The sequence below is a fragment of the Camelus dromedarius genome, chromosome 11, assembly GCF_036321535.1.
Source record: "Camelus dromedarius isolate mCamDro1 chromosome 11, mCamDro1.pat, whole genome shotgun sequence".
NCBI classification, from domain to species: domain Eukaryota; kingdom Metazoa; phylum Chordata; class Mammalia; order Artiodactyla; family Camelidae; genus Camelus; species Camelus dromedarius.
In genome coordinates this window covers 53,997,797-54,021,657 of record NC_087446.1, presented here as the reverse complement: position 1 = coordinate 54,021,657, position 23,861 = coordinate 53,997,797, and the positions used below count along the sequence as shown (strand labels likewise).

Genomic DNA, 23,861 nt, shown 5'->3' with positions numbered 1-23,861 from the left:
TGTAATTCTTGTTTTATTTTCACATGTACAAACATAACATACCCATTTAGAAAATCAGAATTATATATACTAATTATAGAACACCTGAGGAAAAATAAATTATGAAGAAGACAAAATATTCCATAATCTGTTCCAGAGAGAAGTGCTATTTGGTGTATTTCTTTCAGTCTTTTTTTTCTCTCTTTGATACACACAAACACACTCACATAAACACACAGGTAATTGGGTTTAATTGGGTTCATATTATTATAGTAGATAGAGTTTTGAATCTGTTTTTCCACTTTACATCATGATTTTCCACAGCGTCAGAATTACTTGAAAACAATTTTAATGGATGGTTAATACCCTGGTAAAATTTTAACTGCACTTGAGTGTTTTGATTTTTACAACATTATTAATAAGTGAAAAAGAAAAAATTTATGCATAAATCCTTGTATGCATATTTGTACAAATTGCTTATTTTATCCTTAGGTTGGATTCTCAGAAGTATCATTACTGGGTCAAAGGGCATGAAAATTAAAAAATACTGCTGTCAAATTGCTTTCTTGTAAAGACTAGATTAATATTCTCATCTGCAATGATTGTGAGTGCCCATCTAGTGCATTCTTTGTAATGCTGAATCTTATTTTTTATCTTTACTAATTTGATATGCAAAAGTGATTTAATTTATATTTCTTTAATTACTAGTGAGAGTGAACATTTTTCATATCTTCATTTTCATTTCTGTGAATTTTCTTTTGGTTAATCTCTTCCTATTTTTATTTGGGTCTTAACATTTTAATTATGGGTTTTTCTTGTTTGTTTGTTTGGAGTTCTTTCATTTATTTCAGGCTTTGGGGGAAGGGGTACAGGTTTTTATTAGGCCAAACTGAATGAGTAGAGTGATAAAGTGGAAAGTGTATAAAGTTGAAATTGCGGTGTTTTAAATGTCCATTGTTTTGAGAATCCAGGGCTTGCGATGGATGGAGCAGCACTGCAAAATGAAAAGGGTGCTGGTTTGAGAGTCAGGGTTCTCAACTTGATGCTGGGAACCAAGCACTTAGGTGATCTTGGGCAAGTCACTCAACCTCTCTGAGCCTCATCTGTAAAATGAGAGGGTTCAGCTTTTGATCCCAAAGTCCATTAAACCTGTACGCTGAAAGGATGACTTATGAGCCACTGCTCACTAGACATTGTGGAATCATTTTCTATCCCATCCCTAACCCTTCACCCATTTTAGATATATGGAGTCTAAGGAAAGACTGGATGCAGTAAAGGCAGTTTCCCTGGGAGTAGCAAAGCTCAACGGAGCTTGGAGGCAATTTAATATGTTTGTGCCCTCTGGAAAATAAAAGTTGCAAAGATTGGTATTTTGAGGCACTCCTGTAGATTGACACTTGGAAACCTGGTAAAGTACTACAAAAGAGCCTCTGTGATCTATGCCGCAAAGCCCCATCGTCTCTAGTGCATGTAAAGCAAGTCTCATTTTATGACAAGACATTTTAAGCTGCCAAGCCAAGTTATTTAGTAACTTCCACTATTCCATACAGAAACTATTCTTAGTGTTTTTTTTTCTTTGTGATTTGTATAAACTCTTCATTTTAAGAATATTGATTCTTTGTTCTGTGGTCAAATGTTCGGTTATTTGCCTTTTAATTTTGAATACAGTATATTATTACTCATCTGTAGATCTTTTTCCTTGGGGTTTCGTTTGTTGCTTTTATGTTTAGAAGTCTTTTGCCATCCAGAGATGAGTTAAGTATTCACTTTGATTTCCTTCTAATTTTTATGGTTTTACTTTTTATATTCTTCAATTTGTCTTGAATCTACTTTGGAGTACCTCGCCAGTATGTTTAGTGCCTTTGCTTGTCTTCGGAGCTCCAGATCCATATTTCCAGCACCTGGTAGACCACGTGGATAGTCCCTCTGCACCAGGTACCTGCAGCCACCTAGTTTCCCTGAGGACAAAGCTTGAAAGTTGCCCTTTCTTCTCCCACACTTAATCACCAAGTTTGGTTGATTTTACCCCAACAGTGATAATGGCTCTTTTGTCAGTCTTCTAATTCAAATCCCCCTTTTTTGCTAGAGTCCTTGAGCAGTCCTTAGAGTGGACTTTTGTTTTTCCCTTTCAGTCCAGAATTGTCTTTAAAAACAAACGAAAAAAAGAACACTGATTTTCAAAGTGTGGTTTCCTGGTTATCTATTTTAGAATCACTAGGGATGTTGGTTTAAAAAGTCGATTCTTCTGTCCTACCTGGACTTACAAATCAATGTATCTGGAGAGAGAGGGCATGAGAATCTGCAGTCTTAACAAGTACCTAAAGAGATTCTTTTACACACTTAAGGGGGATCCAAAGCCCAAGTAAATTAAGTCTAAATTTCTCTGCATGCCATTCAAGACCCCAACTCCCACACCCTGACAGCCTATTTTTCCAGGCTTATCTCCCACATCAGTACCCACCCACCTGGCACTGCAGCCATACAATGATTCACGGTTTCCTGGACCCACCCTGGCCTTTCCTGCCTCTGTGCCTTTGCTCATGCAGTTCCCACAGCCTCAGATTCCTCCCCACCACTCCCCCGACTCCTGCTTAAATTCTTTTTCCGTAAGAGCTCAAATAAAGTGCTACTTAAGAAAATAATAAAACCTTTTCTAGTTTCTTCTGTTTGAATCAGTGTCTCCCTCCCCAGCCTCCGCTTAGCACTTTATTTTTACTTCATTTTTTACCTTAATGCTGTCACTATTTATGAATTATTATTTCCTTAAAAATTATAAACCTTCTAAGTGTGAGAACCTTGCTTTTCCTTTTCATTTGTAGTCATTATACATATAATAAGCAATTACATACTCATTGCAAACACTATCATATAACAGTATTTGACTTCATATCACACTTAGAATAAAATTAAAATCTTTTACCATTGCTTATAAATTCTTATTTAAACTGTCTGCCACTCATCTCTGTCATCATTTCATACTTCTCACTCCGTCTCTAGCCATATTATTTCTGCCTCAGGGTCTTTGCACTTGCTATTTCCTTTGCCTGGAAAACTCCCTGATCTCTTTCCTTCACCTGGCTGGCTGCCTTTCTTCTTCCCATCATTCAGGTTTCAGTTCAAATGTCATTCACTCAAAGAGGCCCTCCCTTACTGCTATCTAAAGTATCTGCCTCCTTTCCTGCCACCACTCCAGTTACTTTCTTTGTATTTCCTTCACTGCACTAATCACAGTGTTTAATTGTCCAACTTCCCCAGTGGAATGGAAGCTTCATGAGAGCAGAAACGTTGTCTGTCACTTTTAATGTTATATCCATAGCAAATAGAGCACTGTTTGACACATGGTAGGTGCTCAGTTAAATATTTGTTGAATGAATGAACAAGCCTTGAAGATAGACTTGTCATTTTAACAAGTCTTGTTTTGGTTTGCAATCCAAAGTTTAGGTTTTTTTGTTTGCCTGTTTGTTTAATGGATAGCAGCTGAGGTACTTCCATCAGGGTTCAAATCAGGTAGCAGTCTCTAAGGATTTCTGAAGGTAGCAGGACAAAGGTTTGGAAACTGTGATAGGCAGGATTCAGTTCCATCTGAGTGCAGGTTTTCCAAGGTGTTCCCAGGATCCAGGCCACTATTTTACTACCACTGTCAGCATCTACTTTCATGGTTATTACTCCTGGCCAATACTAGTCCATTAGTTTTCATTACATTTTTAAAAGCAAGCATAGCAAAACTAGAACCCACTGACTAGAATCCTCAAACAGTTGGAATTTTTCTTCTGCTTTCCTTCTCTAGGAGAAAAATTAGAAACCTACCTAGAATCTTCAAGGAAAGATGAAATTATTTTCATTATACTTACTGCATGCACTGAAATAGCACAGTGTATTGATTAGATTTTTAGCAACAGTGTTCAACAAGGGCTTTCTTAATATCTAGCTGAACCAGACAATGTAACTAATCAGTTCTAATTTTTTTCTATTTCTCTTCATTGAGTAGACTAATTTTTTAATTCCATTTTTTTCCTTGAAACTGGCTTGAAATTTTATTCAAAATTATAATAGTGTTTATAGCAGTTTATACTTTTCAAAGTACTTTTACTCTTATTCTCTCATTTAATTGTTATAACAATCCCTTGTGAATTATTGTTTCTTTTTGAGATGAAGTAACCAAGACCCACCCAAAGAAATCTGATTGACTTTCCCATGGCAACTAAAAGACCACTACTCAATAATAATGTTTCTCAATGGCTTTTTAAAAACAGCATGATAATTTGATGTAATTTTTAGGAGGTAAACATTAAAGTGTAATTAAATCATTAACAATAGTGTTTGTAAGCAGTCCTTAAGAAATAAGATGCATAGCACTGGCTCAGGTAAGTAGCAAAATTTTATCATTTCTGTGGCTGTGTGATTTGGTAATTGTTTGTGTGACCAGCCTTGGCTATGCTTGTCCTTGATTGAAAGCATTGTTCTGGGTTAGCTTCTCAGATTTTCACAGAAAGGAAAGATTAGAGAACTTGTCTAGAGAAGAGTCACTTTTCAGTAAACCCGTTTTAATTCTCTTGCTTGAAGGGATTGGTTAAATTGATCTGAGCTGGCTTTTCAGATTGAGCAAGTCCTGAAAAAAATACATCATCTAAAATTTCAGATAAGAAGAATGGAAGCCAGGCCCTTCCTGGAAATGGCCAGGAGTGAAACTAAGAAGCCCTGTATTTGGAGAAAACTTGATTAATTATTAAGGACAAAGACCTGGTACAAGGAGGTTATATCTTTAACAGAAGCAGCCTCCTTAAAATAAGTGTATATGTGTCTTCTGCTTTGACATTGTAAAGGAAACTCTTTAATTAGCCATTTTGTCTTAATTAAGCATGTAATTGGCAAGACCTGTGAGCATGTAGTTTCTAGGCAGATACTCAATTATGTAGGTGGTGGGCATTTGTCAAGATGTGTGGCAAGTGAGAACTAGCATAATACTGCTTTTCATTCGTATAACAGATACTCATTAAGCCCCTACACTGCACCAGGAACTTATATTTGATGTATCTGATGTTGAAGTATGGAATGATACAAAGGTTAAAGGAAAAATAGGCTGTTCAGAGTAAATGTATGCTTTGTGTCATGGCCTCAGTCAACTAAATTTCTACATTTTTTCCCCAAGTAACTATGCTTTTCTCTACTTTTCACTTTTCACATCATTATCTATGGGGGAGTTATTTTGTTGTTTTACTTACTGTTAGAGATTTTCTTTGCTATGTGTGGAAAAAATACTGGAAAAAACCTCACTGCATTGGACTGTTTGCCCTTATGATGAATTAATTATCAGCTGGGGGAAAAGGGAAGAAGAACCTAGTGAATAAATAACAAATTTGATTTGAGAGAAGAGGTAGAATTAAAGTTGGATTAGATCTGAGAGTTCCTTAATTTAAAGAAAAAAAAACAAAAAACAGAAAGAAAGAAAGAAAGATTCTTGGGTGCTTCTTCACCGCCTAAAAATTTAGACCAAAGTCAAGTTTTTGAAGACAGTAATTGGAGATTACTCTTGTACCTGTCTAAATAAGCTATGTGAAGATTACCACAATTATGTAAAAAGCTAATTTGGGTTTCAAAAGTACAAGAAGATAAGATATTCAAATGAATGAATAAAGTAATAGAAGCTGTGTAGGAAGGTGATGGTTATATCATCTTCAACTTAGAGTTTTTACAGAGGTGTTGAGAAAACTTAAAATTTGGCCCTTTCAAGGTATAATTTGAAAGAGATTTAGACTTTTTGGTGTAGAGAAATGATGTCAGGGTTTTGAGCTGCTGCAGTGTTCTCGTAGTCACTACCAGTTTCTCAGAGATGGCATTAGAGTTGCTCTTTTCTAAATTCCTGATTTAACAAAAATAAGTTGACTGTGAAGTACAGTGTGCATTAGAACTGCATTTCTGGTTTTTCCTCTGTGCTTGAGGTAATTTTGTTTCCATCCCAACCTCCCTAAAAATGAATTAGAGCTAACATTTATTTAACCAGTTTCTTTATCTGTAAAGTGGGACAGTAATGTTCTGAGTGTGTTACTATGAGAATTAATAAGTTTACATTTGCAAAACAATTAAAACAATATCTAGCACATGGTAAAGGTTCAATAAATGTTAGCTATGTTTATTACCACCACCACTATCATTTATTAAGCACTTATTTTAGCACTGAGCTAAAAGAACATTTTAGAGGTGATAAGACTAAAATTTAGAGTGATTTTCCTAATATTATTGTATAGATAAGCGGTAGATTGAAGATGTAGACCTGAGCTGAAAGGAACTGGGGTAGGGTTGGCTTAGAGGTACAACAGGCTGGGACATGTAGCCCACCCCTTACCATTTCTAGTTTTGGAACACTTAGAAGGATAAGACTGGCCCAGACCACCCCCTGATACAGGGAAGATGTGGTTTGCAGTAAGTCATTACAGCATGGACATTAAGGTCTGTCAGACTATTTCAAATCATGACTCTGCCACTTACTAGCTGTGTTACCTTGAGCAAGTTATTTAACCTTTCTGAGCCTCTTTCTTCTGCTGGAAGATGAGAATAGTGTTTGCTTCATGGTATCATAAGGATTAAGTGAATAAGATCAAATGAAATGAATCACTTTGTAAATGACCAGTGCTCAATAACCAATCCCCAGACTTATGCTAAGGTGGCCCAAACTTTTATCTAATTGTGACACAGTCCATCTGATAGTGGATGATTAGGGTCTATGTCTGCCTCCCTGCTCTGGCCTAATGACCCTGGGATCAAGCCAAAACTAAACTTACAGTGGAATCATAGGGGACCCATTTCAGAAAAATTAGATGTGTTTGGACTTCACATGAGAGATTCAGATTCCAAAGATGATCCTGATATTCAGAGCACTCTTCCCCCAGTCCTTGCCCCCTCCCCTGTCCCCTCCCCTCCACACACACAAGAAGCCTTAGACGGGCTAGTTGAGGGTAGCAGCTGAAGCACAACCCCAAACAGTGATCTTAATGCCTAGATTGTCACTTAATGTCAGTCAGACTTCTCACAGGGTTGTGCTCTGGTGGGAGTATTGTTGAGCAGTCAAGAGGTGGGTGCCCTACAAAAGAGAACTCTATGGAAACGAGCGTCTCATCTGTATAGTCAAGCAACATGTCTATTTGGTAAGAATATTAATGAGATCTGAATAGGAATCAGATACCAGGAAAGACAGCTGCTGTGAGAGGCAATTTGAATTGTGCAAGGAGTTACATATGATATTCAGAAGGTCTTTGTACAGATTTAAAAAGTAATTAAGTTGTAGAGATAATAAACAATTTATAAATGATATTTAAAAAAATACATGTATTTTCAAAAAGTAAATGCATTAAGTGGCCAATATACATTTAAAAATACGTTCAACCTCCTTATAATTAAAAGAATAAAAGTTAGAATAATAACGTACTATTTTCTACATAGCTAGCAGATTGGAAAAAATGAAAATGATTAATAATGCCCAATATTGATAAGGATATGGAGAATAGAATTTCTCATATAGCTAATAGCTCAAATATGAATTGATGCAAAAATATATAAATTGATGCAACTTTTTTGAGGAACATTTGAAAATGTCTATTAAAATTTTTAATACATAGGTCTTTTGAACTGGAAATGCTGTTTCTTAGGAGTTTATACTGTAGATGCACACCTCCAAGTAGGCAGTAGTAGAAGCATGTTCATTGTAGTCTTGTTCTTAATAATGAAGAACCTAAAACAACCTGAAAGTTCATTGATGGGGGCCTCATAAATAAGCTATAGACTATTGCAGAGTGAAATAGTGTGTGCTGCTGAAAGGCTGACGTGCATCTCTACGTCCTAATGTGGGAAGATGTCCAAGAGGAAATAAATAATTGCTGAACAGCACATTAACGTAAAAACTGTTGTAATTTTTTTAAAAAGTGTGTTCTTGTGTGGCATGTGTTAACTTCTCTGTGCCTCAGTTTTCTCATTTCTAAAATAGGCATCATCATACTATCTTCCTCATAAGTAGTTGTGAAGATAAGATGAGGTCATGTGTAGAGTGCTTAGAACAGTGACTGCAGCATAATATTGTTTGCTGTTATTATGTATAGACAACATCGGAAAGTCCTTACTCTAAACTATGACAGAGGTTACCTTTGGGAAGTAGGATCAGCTTGGGGGAAGGGGTGGACAAGAGATGGCAGAGACTTGTATTTTGTATATTGTAAATTTCCTCCTAATTGTTTATGATGAGCAGGTGCATACCTTGACCAATTTACTCTGACCAAGGAAGCTAGACAGTGAATATAATGGCAGCTTGGAGTGATGATTGAGACCACAGAGGAGAGGAAGGAGGAAGGAAGAGGGTGAAGGAAGGTGGTGGTATGGGGAGATGGGAGGGACGCTGATGGGTTCTACCTTGGCTGCAGGAGCTGCTTTTGAAAACCACTGACTAAATTAAACAAAGTTTAATTTCTCAAGGGCCTTAGGAAGGTCCAGCATTTATATATGGACTTAATCTTTTTTGTAGTTTAGTTGCATTTACATTAAAAAAGTGATTAATGTATAATTTGACTTCTGAGTAGAAATTTTAAAAAGTAATTGCTCAAAATGCCTACAACAAACATTTAAGAAAAGATGGGTAGTTTTTCTAATAATTATGAAATTCGAATTTCAATGTTTTAAAGAAACCACTCATTTCTTTTTAACTCCATTATACAACATTATAAAGAGAGTAATTTTTGCACTAAATAAAGTCAAACAACTGAAGCAAAAGTTTATTTATAAATTATTTTTTATCAGAGCCTTATGACATTGGCCTTGTGAAGACAGTATGCTATGTAAACTAAGCTAAGCCCAAATATATGTCCTGTTAACTAAACCTTTAGAATAATGGGGTTTTTTTGGAGGGCAGGGGGAGGTTTGGAATTAGAAGATTGCTTTTAATGATTTTTTTCTTTTACTGAATTAAAATCGATTTACAATGTTGCGTTAATTTCTGGTGTACAGCATGTATACATATATATACATTCCTTTTCATACTCTTTTTCATTATACACCATGTAAGGGTATTGAGTATAGTTCCCTATACTATACAGTTGGACCTTATTGTTTATCTGTTTTATGTATAGTTCATATCTGCAAATCCCCACCTCCCAGTTTATCCTTTCCCATAGAACAACGTTTATTTAATACGTCTTAGACACAGAGGCCTACAAAGACTGACAAGATCTGGCTCTGACCTCAAGCAACGTGCCGGGTACAGTATGCATTTATTATCTCCTTTTATTTTTAGAATAACCCCGTAGGGTAGGTTATCATCCTCACTTTACACAGAAGAAAAGAGTAGTACAGAGAGGTCACCTGCATCTGGTTAGAGTCAAATGTGTTTTCATGATCTGCCTTGCCTCCAAATAACCATTGTGTGAGGATGGGTGAAGTGAGCCCTGTTTTAGGGGGGCATACTGAGAATTCTCAGGGACCTCAGTGATCATCTATTGTTTAGTCTAGTGACTTTCAAACTATAATTTTTTAAATTATTTATTTATTTGGGGTTTGGGGGAGGAGGTGGTTAGGTTTACTTATTTATTTATTTTTAGAGGAGGTACTGGGGATTGAACCTAGGACCTTGTGTATGCTAAGCATGTGCTCTACCATTTGAGCTATACCCATCCCCTGACTATAATTTTTTAAGTAACAGTTTTATTGAAATATAATTCATATACCTTACAATTTACCTATTTTAACTGCAGTTCAGTGGTTTGTGGTATATTAACAGAATTGTGCAGCCATTACCACAATCAGTTTTCATTACCTCCCCAAAAAAACCCATACCCATTAGCAGCCAGTCCCTTCTCCCCCACCCTTAAGTGCTAGACAACCACTAATCTACTTTCTGTTTCTATAGGCTTGCCTATTCTAGACATCTCATGTAGTGGAATCATACAGTATATAACCTATTGTGACTACTTTCTTTCACTTAGTATAATTTTTTCAAGATTCACCCATGTTGTTGCATGTATCAGTATGTCATTCCTCTTCATAGCTGAATAATACACCTTTATAGGATAAACCACATTTTGTTTATATGTTCATCAGTTGATGAACATTTGGGATGTTTCCACTTTTGGTTACGCTGTTGTGAATAATGTACAAGATTATATGTGGACATGTGTTTTCATTTCTCTTGGAGATACATATGCATACACATGCATACCTAGGAGTAGAATTGCTGGTCATATGATAATTATGTGTTCAAAACCTTTTGAGGAACTGCCACCTCTCTTCCAAAGCAACTGCACCATTTTACATTCCCATCAACAATGTATGAGGGTTTCAGTTTCTCTACATCCTTGCCAACACTTGGCAAGCTATAATTTTTTTAACCTCATGCCACAGTAAGAAAAATTTTACATTCTTACCCAGTTTATACACACACAAACGAAAACAAAAGCTTTATAAAAGAATATTTACCTAAAAAAAAAAGAATATTTACCTACACTATATATGAAGCACTCTAACATTTTCTGTATCATTACATTTTTTCATTAACACAAACGTACTGGTTCTGATTCACTAAAATTGATTTCACAACTCACTAATTGTGACCTGCAGTTAGAAAAACTCTAGGCTATTTTGCACAAAAGGAAATTGAGGCCCCAAGAGATGACTTGTTCAGCAGATGATACTGCTAATTAGTGGAAGATTAAAGATTAAAGCCCATGCCTGTTGGCTTCCTTCTTTGACAATTCAAAAGATGCACAGTGAGAACCTGAAAGTCCTCTTTTTGACTTCAAACCTTGTACATATTTTGTTACTATCATCCTGTCTTTCATGCTGTATTATTTTATTTGATATAAGTGAAAATTCATATGCCAGCTCATCTTTGGAGAAAAATTATTTCTGGTTAAATAAATTTAATTTGAAGAGTAAAGGTGACAGGATGATACATATGACTTGGGCTGTATTATGTTGTATATCTCTGTGCCATATGAAGCTATATCTATCATGCAATGGAAATTCTAGGACTGTAATGAAGTTTAGAGTTTATGATACAGCTTTGGGAATCATTTGGTCTAAGTGACCTTTGATGACTTGAGCATAGGTGAGCTTACCCAGAGAGAGGAGAGATTCTGACCCTTGAGTAATGCCTAGGAGCCAGGGATGAGTGGAGGGAGGGAGGATTCCAGGGGAAATTTATGAATGGTTTAAAAGGTGGGAAAGGAAGCAGGAGAGTTTCATTTAAGAAAAAACAAGGGAAAATACAATTTCAAAAATGAGGGACTAAGCAACTCAAATGGCAACAGAGAATGATAAAATTGAGACATGGTCCTTGGATTTGATCGTAAGAGACCTTCAGGAGAATGATTTCAGTAGAATAGTGGGAGTGGAAGCCAGACCCAAGTGGGCTGAGAGATTTTTGGAAGATGAAGAAGTGGAAAGAAACAATGAGGACCTGGAAACTAAGGTTTGGTTGTATAGATAGGAACAAGGTAAGGTGGTGATTTGAGAGGGGAAAGGGCTTAAGAGAAAAAGGATTATTTCTTTAATCCATACATATAAACTTCAGGTGCACACACATACACCTCAAAAATGTGAGCTTGTTTTTAGGGCAAAGTGAGATATGGAGGCAAAGTTAGGTTCTGGGGAAGAAAGATCAGGAGTTCAGATGGACTATTGTGACACTTATTTTTCTTCTGACGTAGGCTAGGTAGGTGGGAAGATTGTATCTGAGGGTACTTTCTTTTCGTCTTCTTTCATCTCTGGAATGGTAAAATGTGAATTGCTAAGAGTGAATGTTTGTAAGTGCCTGGTCAGTTCTTCAGATTCTTTGGTGAGCAGTCTCCAGAAATGAAATTGCTTCTTAGTTAATATAACTTCTTTTTTTTATTACTCTTGCCCTGGATCTTAGGGTTTTAAAGAACAAAATATCCTTAAGAAGAGATTAAAAAAAAAGAAGAAGCAAAATATTATTTAAGTGACTCTGTCCTGATGCAAATATCTACATCCCTGTTGACCCCTGAGAATTCGGTCATTGTTACAATTTCCCTATTGTCTAGGTAGGATATGTGTTCAAAACCTGCAGAGACTTGGCAAAGCTCTTCCAAGAACAGTAGCAATGATGATTCTAACATGCTACAGACTTGTCTGTCATCATATTGCTGAATAATAGTGAGTCTTTTATGTATAGCACTTGAAGTTATTTAGTGGTTCTACTTTTTCATATCATGTGAGTTTATCTCAGTGATTGAAGAAGCTGAAATTACTGACTAATTCACAGTTCCGCAAAATGGTTTTTACTTTCTCAACACCTAGTCTTAGGACTACATAATAAACATTCATTTTTTGTACTGATAATGTTTTAGATAAAATTTAAACCTTCATGCAATTCTATTCAAGGCATGTTTATACAGTTTCTTCTGTTTAAAAAGCGATATACTAGATATTAGGAGGGCAAGAGGCAAAGTAAATCTGTCCTCTCATCTCAGGGATCCTTCTATCCAGTATGATTTATCAGATTATTAAAGACAGAGGAATTGACCTGTGCTGATTGGCAATAAGGCTGGGGCACTTCAGGAAAGGGCTCTTTGAGGAGGTAGTCTTTTCACTGGAGTCTTGAAAGGTGAGTAGATTGAGGAAGGGACAGCATTCCAAGTAGAATGAAAAAATATATGGTGTATCAAGGGAGTAGAAACTGGCAATGGGGTAACTTTGGAAATTCTAAATCTCTTTTCATGTCAAAATTTTGTGGAATTAGACATCTCACCATCAGAGAAAGAAGTTGCAAATTAGTAAAAGAGAATACTAGAATTAATCTTGTGATGTTAGATTGGAGGCAAAAGTATCACTATGGATTTATAGTATAAAATATGTATCTATTTAGAAATCTGTATATAAATATAAATATACACATAGGTAGATATAGAAATATATATATATATGTTAATATACATACATGTATTTCTTGGTTCTGTCCCCTAAATGAGCCTAGAAGCAGTGACATTTCAATAGCAGTGAGTATACCTAGTGCCTGGGTCTTGGTTTCTCCAATAAAAGGAACCAGGGCTCCTTGGAGAAGTGGTTGACTTCAGGGCTGGGGCAGAGCAAATACAATATGAATCTGGAATATCTCATAGAGCTAGAAAGTGAAGAAGTGCTTAAAAAAAAAAAATTGGTGGCATGTTGAAAGGACATGGGAGCCAAACTGAAAGAGCTCCAACTGGCCAAAGATAGAACAATTTCAGCAACAAAATAAAATAACCCAGGGAATAAAATAATCCAGGAATTATCATAATCCAGAGAATAAAATAAATATCTGTGAATCTATACTAATATAATCAAATGATTGAATAAGTAAATGAGGGAGAAAGAATAATTCTTCCTTATAGAAGAATAATAAATGTAGAAGGAATGAGAGCAATAGAAAATCACAATTAGAACACCACAGGAATTGCTGAAGGCAGGATCCCTCCATGAATGCTAAAATTAGTGAGTAAAAGTTTAGGGAGGAATAGGATTAAAGCATCTGCCTCCAAATATTTATGAATTATAAAGGAGAAAAAATAGTGACTAAATTCACACACTTTAAAAAATTTTGTACAAAAATACACCCTTAGAAATAAATGGAGTTTATATTCTAAAAAAATCGTGGCAACACATTTCATGTTACTTTTGTTTAAAATTTCCCTTTGCACCTTGAAGTGTTTTAGCTTAAGTTTTTTTTCCTTTCAACTAAGTCTACAATTTATTTCTAAAAGACAACATTTTCTCTTAACAAGTGAGTTTGTACTTTGTTCTTTACTTTGAGGCTTTGTTTAGGCAACTATGCCTCTTGCACAAGCAACCATCTCAGGAGCCGGAAAAAAATAAATAAATAAAAAGCAAGAACGGTATGACTGAGAGTGGATTTATAAGAGCAGGATTTTATTAGTGGCAGCGCATTTGCTTTTGTCCCAGCCTAGTTTTTGGGAGACAGTTTGCTTGGATAGGTAAGGCTGTGAATGAATTTATTAGAGTAGGTTTCCTGAGTAGCTACAGGCCTCACCCTAAGCAGTATCTTGAGGAAGTGAACACCTGGGGCCAAATTTTCCCAGTGAGTCATTGCCCAGCCCTTATACGTTCAAGGACCTTTATTCCAGAAATCTTCATATCCAGGCTTTATCTCACCCATAGGGGTTTAGCTGTTTTACCTTAGCCTACCTGGTGTGATAAAAGAACTTTGGACTGGAAATAACTCTGGCTCTCATTCTGACTAGCTGGTAAGTTTGGGAAAATTATTGGATGTTTACATGGCTTAATTCCCTTACTTTAAAAGGGGAGATTTCGTTACTTGATTTCTAAGCTTCTCTCTTGGTGTAAAACTGCCGTATGTATCTAAAACTGAAGGCATCTTTCTCTTAGCAAGTAGTTCCCCTTTCTGTGTAACCCATTGTTATTTGCTATACCACTGTCCTGTCAGTCTCTGAGGCTAAAAATCTTAGTTATTTTTGTTATATCCATTCCCTTTAACTCTTGCACAAAGCTGTCGACCAATCCAGCAATTCTTCCTTCACAATTGAAACTTGGGTTTTAGAGTCTGAACACTGGATTCAGCCTGGACCATATGTTAGCTATGTGACCTTAGGCAAATTATTCCACCTCAATAAACCACATTTTTTAAAATGGAAATATTCTATCTCCAGGGTTGTTGTAAGGATTAGAGTTAGTAAGTGCCCGATAGCTGCTATTATTTGTATATTACAAGGTAATGGATTGGATCCTTAAGTCTACCTGGCCTTTGGAAAAAATATTCAAGGATATTGTGGCCCAGACTGAATACGTCCTGGAAGGGCCTTTCTGGGTGTTGTACATGCCCTTTTCACTCTTTACAAGATTTCTAAGATTAAGAAAACTGTCTTAAAGTCTGAGAATGGGCCTCTCATTTCAGAGAGAGCAGGTAAATGGGAGAGACATCACACATTTAATGCGAGCCCCTGAAAGCTGAGATATTCACAGTGGAGAGTATTTCAAGCAGACACAAGGTAACTAAGTTTCTCTCAAAGAACTATTATCATCTCTGATGCTAACCATTCTGGGAAGATACTTGCTGCTACACTTTTATTAAAAGATAATTTGTGTAGATTTGCAGCTAGGTGGGTTCAGGGATTTTGCTGCCCAACTTTGTCTCTTGGCTAAAAGTGGTTTTAATCATTACTCATACTTGTCATGGAAAGAAAACTGACTTTGGAATCAAACATAATATGGATTTGAATCCCAACTCTGCTACTTAGCTACATGATCATTGTAAAGTTATAATATCTCTGAATCTCAGTTTCTTCATCATAACTATAAGGTAATAAAACCAATCTTTTAAAGTAGTTGTGAGGTCTGTGGAGGGCAGTATGGAGGTTCCCTAAAAAACTAAAAATAGACTTACCATATGATCTAGCAATCCCACTCCTGGGCATATATCCAGAGAAAAATATAATGTAAAAAGACACATGTACCTCAGTGTTCATGGCAGCACTACATACAATAGCCAAAACATGGAAACAACCCAAATGTCCATCAACAGATGACTGCATAAGAAGATGTGGTTTATTTATACAATGGAATACTACTCAGCCATAAAAAAGAATGAAATCATGCCATTTGCAGCAACATCGGTGGACCTAAAGATCGTTATTCTAAATGAAGTAAGCCAGAAAGAGAAAATGTCATATAATATCACTTACATATGGAATCTAAATAAAAGTACACAAATGAACTACTTATTATTTATAACTTAGATGATGATTGATTGCTTGAATATGTGTAAGCACATTTGATTGTCCTTTATGATTGGGTTACTGCAATCTGTTGATTCTTATTTTGTGGTTGACTTTGGTTTTATTCCTTTGATAACTATGTAAGTTTAAAAAGCTAAAGCTCTGAACTGTTCCTAGAAACAATGAGCAGTACATATACATAAATTTTAAAATGGTTTTATCTCTCAATGAGTTGCTCTTTCTAGAAAAACTTTGTTTACCAAAAATAAAATTAAAAAGAAATAATTGATAATCTTTTTCTAAAGTAATAATTGACTTCAGCTTCTTTTGCATCACCATATTTGCAGCTTTGTAAGTTATGCCACTTGATTTTAAAATTATTTGTAAAAAAAAAAGTGTACTTTATCTTTTGTTAATCTTGGGACTTCTCTGTTAAAAGAAATAAAATTTGTAACCAAATTTAAAAAAAAGTAGTTGTGAGGATTAAGTGAGATGTATGCTTTGCAAGAGAAGATGTTTTAAAATGTTCATTTCCTTCTAAGAGACTGATTTTTAACCTTTTGGCTTCCCATTGTGTGTCACTAGGACTTTTCATGCTGATGTGTATATCTCAACATATGTAAAGCAAAACTCATCATTTCCCCTCTTCTTCCGCTATTTACTCTCTGTTAATGTCATCAATAGCCTCCTGATCATTCAAGTTTGATGATGCCAGCTTTGATTCCTTCTCTCACCCTAAGTCCATTTTATTCTAAGAACTCTGAATTCTTTCTTCCCGCTTTTCCATTCCCACCTATTCTAATTTAAACCTTGACTACCTTTCACTTAGACAGTTTTCAAATCTTCTTGACTAGTGATTTAGACTTCAATTTTTTCCCCTCTGATCAAGTGATACACTGCTGTAGAATCAGCTTTTAAAACATGGCTCTCATTATGGTACTTGGTTTTTCAGAAACTCTCAGTGTTCCATCATTGAGAGTGAGTAATCCACCATAAAGTTCTTTTCTTACAGATGTGGATATTGAGGCTCAGGGAAATTTTTTCTTTTCTAAATTTGCCATAAGGGTCACACATGTGCTAGGAAGTGGCATGTTAAGACTACACCTCAGGAGGTAAGGGGCTATAATTCAGTGTTAGAGCACATGCTTAGCATGCACTATGTCCTGGGTTCAATCCCCAGTACCTCTGTTAATAACAGCAACAAAAAAGACTACACCGCATCTCTGCTTTCCCACAGGTGAGTTCTTTCCACTATTGGAATATGGCTCAAACTCCTTAGAATGATTTTCAGGGCTCTTCCCAATCTGGCCTCATTCTCTTTCCGTTTTATCTTCAACTTCTCTTGCAGCTAGAATCTAACTCTGTTGAAGTACCTTTTGCTGTTTCAGTTCCCTAGCAGTGAAATGCTATTCCCTCTATCTGAGATGTGCTTTCCTCCTTCTGCCCTCACTTGTGCTGGTTCTTTGAGTCCCAAGTCAATCCAGTGTCTCTTCCCTTCCCTCCCACCATGCCAGAAAATCAGATCCTGCACTCCTTGACCATGCATTGCCTTGTGCTGTAATTATTTGTGTACACTGGCAAGCCCAATAGACTATGTACACTCTTTGGGCAGGGCCTTCTCTCTACACCTTATAGGAAGTATTTACCCAGTAGTCTGGTACCAGAGTCTATCAAAAATCATGTATCAATTCTCACCTTTATCAGTTTCTTAGAGTGTTTATCATATTATTAAGAAATAACATGGTGGGGAGGGCATACCTTAGTGGTAGAGTGTGTGCCTGGCATGTATGAGGTCCTGGGTTCAATCCCCAGTACCTCCATTAAAAAAATAATAATAATACAACAAATAAATAATTACTACCCCCCCAAATAAATAATAGTATGCTTCTATAAAGATGCAGTCAGGGTGTGAGCCAATTCATTCCTTGAGTATAAAGTGTGCTTATTGTCGCCTTATACCGAGATAGATGTTCTGACTTTCTTTGGCTTTCTGGCCAAGAGTAATCAACACCATGGAATTAGACTTGGGAATTAAACTCCTTTTTTAAAAAGAAAAAATCACACTTAGTCCCTCAGATAATTAATTCTTTTCCTTCTTTAATGAACAAATATGAGAACAAGTCTTCTGGTTTTTGTTTTTTTGTTTTTTGATCTTGGAATTGATCTCTGTAGAACTGACATTTATACCTGTACTTACATTAGAAGCATAATTGTACCAAATAATGTCTTTTTAAAAAAATAAATTTGTTTTTAAATTGAAGTATAGTCAGTTTACAATGTGTCAACTTCTGGTGTATAGCATAATGTTTCAGTCATACATATACATACATATATTCACATTCTTTATAGGTTGCTATAAGATATTGAATATAGTTCTCTGTGCTGTACAGTATAAACTTGTTTATTTTATATGTAGTAGTTAATATTTGTAAATCTCAAATTCCCAATTTATCCCTTCCCACCCCTTTCCCCCCAGTAACCATAAGTTTGTTTACTATGTCTGTGAGTCTGTTTCTCTTTTGTTGATAAGTTCATTAGTGTCTTCTTTTTTATTTTTTTAGATTCCACATATGAGTGATATGATATGGTATTTTTCTTTCTCTTTCTTGCTTACTTCACTTAGAACGACAATCTCCAGGTCCATCCATGTTGCTGCAAATGGCATTATTTTATTCTTTTATGGCTGAGTAGTATTCCATTATATAAACATACCACCAGTTCTTTATCCAGTCATCTGTCAATGGACATTTAGTTTGCTTCTATGTCTTTGCTATTGTATACAGTGCTGCTGTGAACATTGGGGTGCATGTATCTTTTTGAATTGGTGTGCCCTCCAGATGTATGCCCAGGAATTGCTAGATCATACAGTAAGTCTATTTTTAGTTTTTTGAGGAATCTTCATACTGTTTTCCATAATGGCTGTACCAAACTAGTCTCACCAATGGTATAGGAGGGTTTCCTTTTCTCCACACCCTCTCCAGTGTTTATCGTTTGTGAACTTTTTAATGGTGGCCATTCTGACTGGTGTGAGGTGATACCTCATTGTAGTTTTGATTTGCATTTCTCCACCAAATAATGTCTTAAAGTGTTGGTTGGTATTTCCTAGACTTGGCTTAAGGGGTCTTTATTGTTTTTACATAATTAAGTTTAGCTGAATAAACAGCTGTATCTTTCTCTTGTTAATGAAAGGACTGACAATGTTTTTTTGGGTCTGTCAGTTACAAACTGAAAAGCAGATAGACCTTATTTATTCCTCATAAAGGTACTATGAAGTAAGTACTATTGTTATGGATGAGAAGTCTAAGTTTTAGGCAAGGACACACAGCTCTAAGTGATGGGGCCAAGACTGCCGTTTAGCTACATGTGTCTCTAACACCTTACCATAGAGGGCTCTATGTTGCCTTCCAACATAGGGATTTAAATAAACAAAAACAACAAAACTACATTGTTTTCGGACAAGGCTTTAGTGGGAAGAACAAGTACTCCAAATGGAAAAGTAATGGGATCTTTTCGGGTTGCTTATCACTTACTTTGCATCACAGGACTTTTAATGTGAAATGGCAGCCCAGGGTGGTTGGTTAAGCACACTGTGTGTTCCGCTGTTGTCAAGGCTGTTGGAGGCAGTACCTGATGAACCATACATTCTACCAGATCAGTTAGGCTCTGCGGTTGTCAAGAGAGCTGCAAGAGTAGTTTCTTCTATATCGTTCACTCTTCAAATAAGGAAACTATTGACTCATTTCTAATCTCACCTCTTTGGACAAAGGTTGGAACTCCTTTGGTAATGACTGAGGCAAAAACCAAATAATCCAGTTAATGGATAGGGTCTAAGTGATTTCAAGGGCATGGCTTTATGTATTCTTTGACTTGAAGCCAATACTAATACACTGTACTTAAAATGGTCTAAATACTACTATAATATGCCTGGTATTTTAAATATATTATCTCCTTAAACCCACATCAAAAACCCTATAAAGGTAGGTATTATCCTCATTTTTCAGTGAAGAAACTAAAACTGAAAAGATTAATTTGTTCAGGGTTACAAAATTTTGTTTCATCTGAAGTCTGTCTTTTTTTTTAGCGTCCAGGACCTCCTACATGCTAAGCATGCACTCTACGACTGAACTATACCAACTCTTAAAGTCCTCATTCTTTGTATTATACCATTCTGTGTCCTCAGCTCTCTCCCCAACACCAAGTGGGCAGTGCTACAGAGCTTGGGGAGAGAAGGCTGCCAAAAGAAACTTGGATGTAGGTAGAACCTAATTTGGACCTGACTCTACAGAGGTGCCGATTGTACTTCCCCTGGGTTGTAACTCAGAAGAGTGGAACATTTCACTCCAAATGTGACTTTGGAACAGGCTTAAGTTCAGGGAAAGGCCAGTTGATGTTTGCACAGTGGGGTCAGTCATAAAATGATGGAAACTGAAAGGGACCTTAGAGATCATCTGGTCTAACCTTCTCATTTTACAGGAAACTACAACCCAAATTCAATCATCTGACCAAGGTTACAGTTTTTGAGAGAACTGGTAGAGGAGTATGGTCTGCTGGTCCAGGGTGCTCTCTCACTTACACCACACTGCTGCCAGGCCTTGGATTCTTGAGAATCCTCTTCTGTGTCTAATATTATGACTTTCTTTATCACATAGGTATTTCAGTATCTGCAGACAAGATGGAATCAACTCCATTTAACAGACGGCAATGGACTTCACTATCATTGAGGGTTACTGCCAAAGAACTTTCTCTTGTCAACAAGAACAAGTCATCGGCTATTGTCGAAATATTCTCCAAGTAAGTGCTGATCCTGGTCCAAAAGGACCATCTGTCTTGAGCACACATTGCCACCTGTCAGGGAGATCAGTAAAGGAAGTACATGGTGCAAAATGGCTTTATTGAGCACCTTCTGGATTTTAAGCACCATGCAAGGCACTGTGGAGGATGATAATAATCAGGAGAAACATTCTCTACTTGAATTTTTGTTTAGTTGGAGAAGAAAAAGTTATAAACATAAAAGACAACTGTGAAACATATTATTAAGGAAAATGTCAGCAAGATACAGATTAAGATACTAAGAGAGTGTGACCCTCACGGGCAGAAGCTAGTCTAGAAGGATTTCTAGTTGAAATGAGTTTTAAGGCAAATTTTGATTTATTTGAAAGGAATGTTAGGTGCACCCTGTACCTGCATTGTTCAATAGGCTGCCATTATACATGTGGCTATTTAAATTTAAATTAATTAAAATTAAAAACATTTAAAATTCAGTTCGTCAGCTGCAGTAGCCACATTTCAAGTGTCTAATGGCTACATGTTTCCGGTGGCTACCATGTTGGACATCACAGAAACATTTCACCGTTGCATAAGGTTCTGTTGAACAGTACAAAGTATATAGGCAAACTACAGCCCACTGGCTGCCCATTTTAGTAAATAAAGGTTTATTGAAACACAGTCATGTCCATTTGTGCATTGTCTATGGCTGCTTTCATGCTATGGTGGCAGAGTTGCAGCAGGAACCATATGGCCCTCAAGGTCTAAAATATTTAGTATCTGGCCCTTTAAGGAAAAGTTTGCTGACTCCTGCTGTGCACCATGAGTTCTCTGCTCTGAGGACCCCTTTCCTGTTTACTTTATATCCCTAGTGTATAGCACAGTAATTGGAACATAGTAGGCACTCAACAAATATTGAAGAAATGATTTAAGTTAATAATATGCCGAGACGGTAAGCACATTAACTTAACTGAAATAGAGACGCCACAGAGCTTAGGGCAGATAGTAGGTTTACCTCACTACTACAGTTTGTTAATCAATAGGAAGCTACAATACACTTAAGAGAAGAAAGATGGTAAGGATTTGAAGAAAGTGATTCTGGGAGCTATAGCTAGAACATAGCTAAATATCAGTAGGAAGTTTCTGTAATCTACAGTGTTACCTTTTCTTCAATGACAGCTCCATTAACCACCTGCTCTGTGGAAAACACTACCCTTCCAAACTATTGACCTTGGTTATCACTGAAGGGTGAAACTTCACAGCCCTTTTACTTCCTACTTTATGCATTTTATATTGCTGTAATTTCATGTCAAATGTATTATTCTTATAAAAAAATCAATAAAGATATTTCAGAAAAAAGGGATCAAGATCTGGAAAGCTATTAAGACTTAATTCATGACCTCAAAGAATGTAACAGTATAGTTTATATTAGTAGAGGAAGTCCCCAAACTTACTTCATTTTAAGAATCACCTTAATAATTGGCTAATAATATGGTGTTCCAGTTATCTATTGCTGCATGGGGAAAAAAATCTCCAAAATTTAGTGGCTTGAAATAATGACAGCATTTATTTTGCTGTGAATCTCCAGTTTGGGCAGGGCTTGCCTCTGCTGCCCTCAGCATCCCTGGTGGCTCAGAACTGGGGGCCATAGTCATCTAAAGGCTGACTCACTCACAAGTCAGGCGGTTGATGCTGGCAGTCATCTGGGGTCTCAGCTGGGGCCATGAAGGGAACACCTACACGTGGCTTTTCCATGTGGCTGCTTGGCTTGCTGGGCTGGGTTCCAAGGACAAGCATCCATCCAGAGAAGAAGGGAAGGAGGGAACAAAGAAGGAAGGGAATCAGAGCCAGGGGTTGTGTAGCCTTTTATGACCCAGCCTCAGAAGTTACACAGTATCACTTCTGCCACATTCTCTTCATTAGAAGTGAGTCACTAAGGCTGGCTCATATTCATAGGGAGGGGAATTTGACTCTACCTTTGAGTGGGAGATATGTCAGAGTTTTGGGGGGACATGTTTTAAAACCGTCCCATATGACTTCTCAGGCTCCTCCCTTAAAGATTCTAATTTGATGTGTCTGGGATGGGACCCAGGAATTTGTTTTTAACAGGTATCCCAGTGGTTTTTACTTTCAGGGAAGTTTAGAAAGTATCGGTAGTGGAAGAGATGGACTTGTGAACGCAAAGCTGTGAACTTGAACATAAAGGAGAACAAATAAGGTTTACGATAGGAGGTTCAAGGAGAGGACTGTAAAAGCTGCACTTGAGTAAAGGGAATAGTCTGGCATGGAGAAATACAAAAGGGAGGTCATTAGGGCCAGATGATGGAAGGCCTCGAATGCCAAGTTGAGGATTTTGTTAGATAAACAACTGAAACAATTGAAGGTTTTGTGATCAGGCTTGTATGTAAAAGATGCTTATGGCAACAATGTAAAAGGTATATTGGAAAGGTGACAGGCGGATAGCATGGAGACAGATTATGAGGCTCTCTTGAGAAACCAAGTGAAAGCTATCGAGGGTGGGGGGCAGCAGAGGCGGAAAGGAAGGAAAGGATTTTGAGACAGTGTTGAGATGTGATTAATGGGACTTGGAAACTCCCTGTTCTGCAGAGAAACTTCTCCACATTCCTACCCTTTTCACCCTCCCTAGCCCCACCTCTCTTTCACTGAACTTGGCTTTACCTCGACAGGCATTCTGTGTCTGAGTAGTGCCTGCTCTTTCTGCACATGCTTCCCTGAAATATCCTGGGGTCACGAGTCAAGACTGCTACTCTCCTATATCTCCACTACAGTTTCCCATCCATTGATTTGTTTGTTTTGTTTTTGGCCTTGTTCTGAAGTTGTAAACCTGTGCTTTGAGCTCACATCTAACCATACTATATTATTCTTATCTTCCCCTTCATTACAGTGGTTTGCCAGCCTCCTTGCCTTCACTGGGGACACTAGCTTCCAACTTCATTTTATTCTCAGTGTTTCTCAGTGGGGGTGCTCTTGGCATTTTGCATTAGGCAGATCTTCCTTGTGCAGGATGTTCATCTTCTTATCTTCCTCCAAATGCTGGTAGTACCCCCATGACATTGTGACAACCAAAAAAAAAAAAAAAAAAAAAAAGGATTGGGGGAGGAACCCCAATAAGATTCCAAAGCATTTCTGAATGTTCCCTGGGGCCAGTAGTGCCCCCAGTGTAGAATCACCGGCCCACATAAATGACCTGTCTGATACTTTGGACTCATAATTTCTTGATTTTCCTTCTTCTTCAACCTGCACATCATCTCCCTTCATCTAGTCTCAACTTTATCATCACCCAGACTCCACCTCTGAAATGTGCATTTGGAAAAACCTGCTGTCTGACTGGAGCCTCCTGTCCTTCCTCCTGTTTCACTTTCTTAGTACCAC

General features: G+C 37.0%; 1 protein-coding gene across 2 annotated transcripts in view; it reads left to right on the top strand.

Moving 5' to 3' along the window:
• LIMA1 (LIM domain and actin binding 1) overlaps positions 1-23,861 on the top strand; it is a 71,463-nt gene that overhangs the window by 4,117 nt on the left and 43,485 nt on the right. For both annotated transcript variants that reach the window (XM_010989691.3, XM_031462592.2), the window contains exon 2: positions 20,354-20,495. In XM_010989691.3, the coding sequence (XP_010987993.1) occupies positions 20,377-20,495 (119 nt within the window). In that variant the 5' untranslated portion in view covers positions 20,354-20,376. The remainder of the gene's footprint in view (positions 1-20,353; positions 20,496-23,861) is intronic.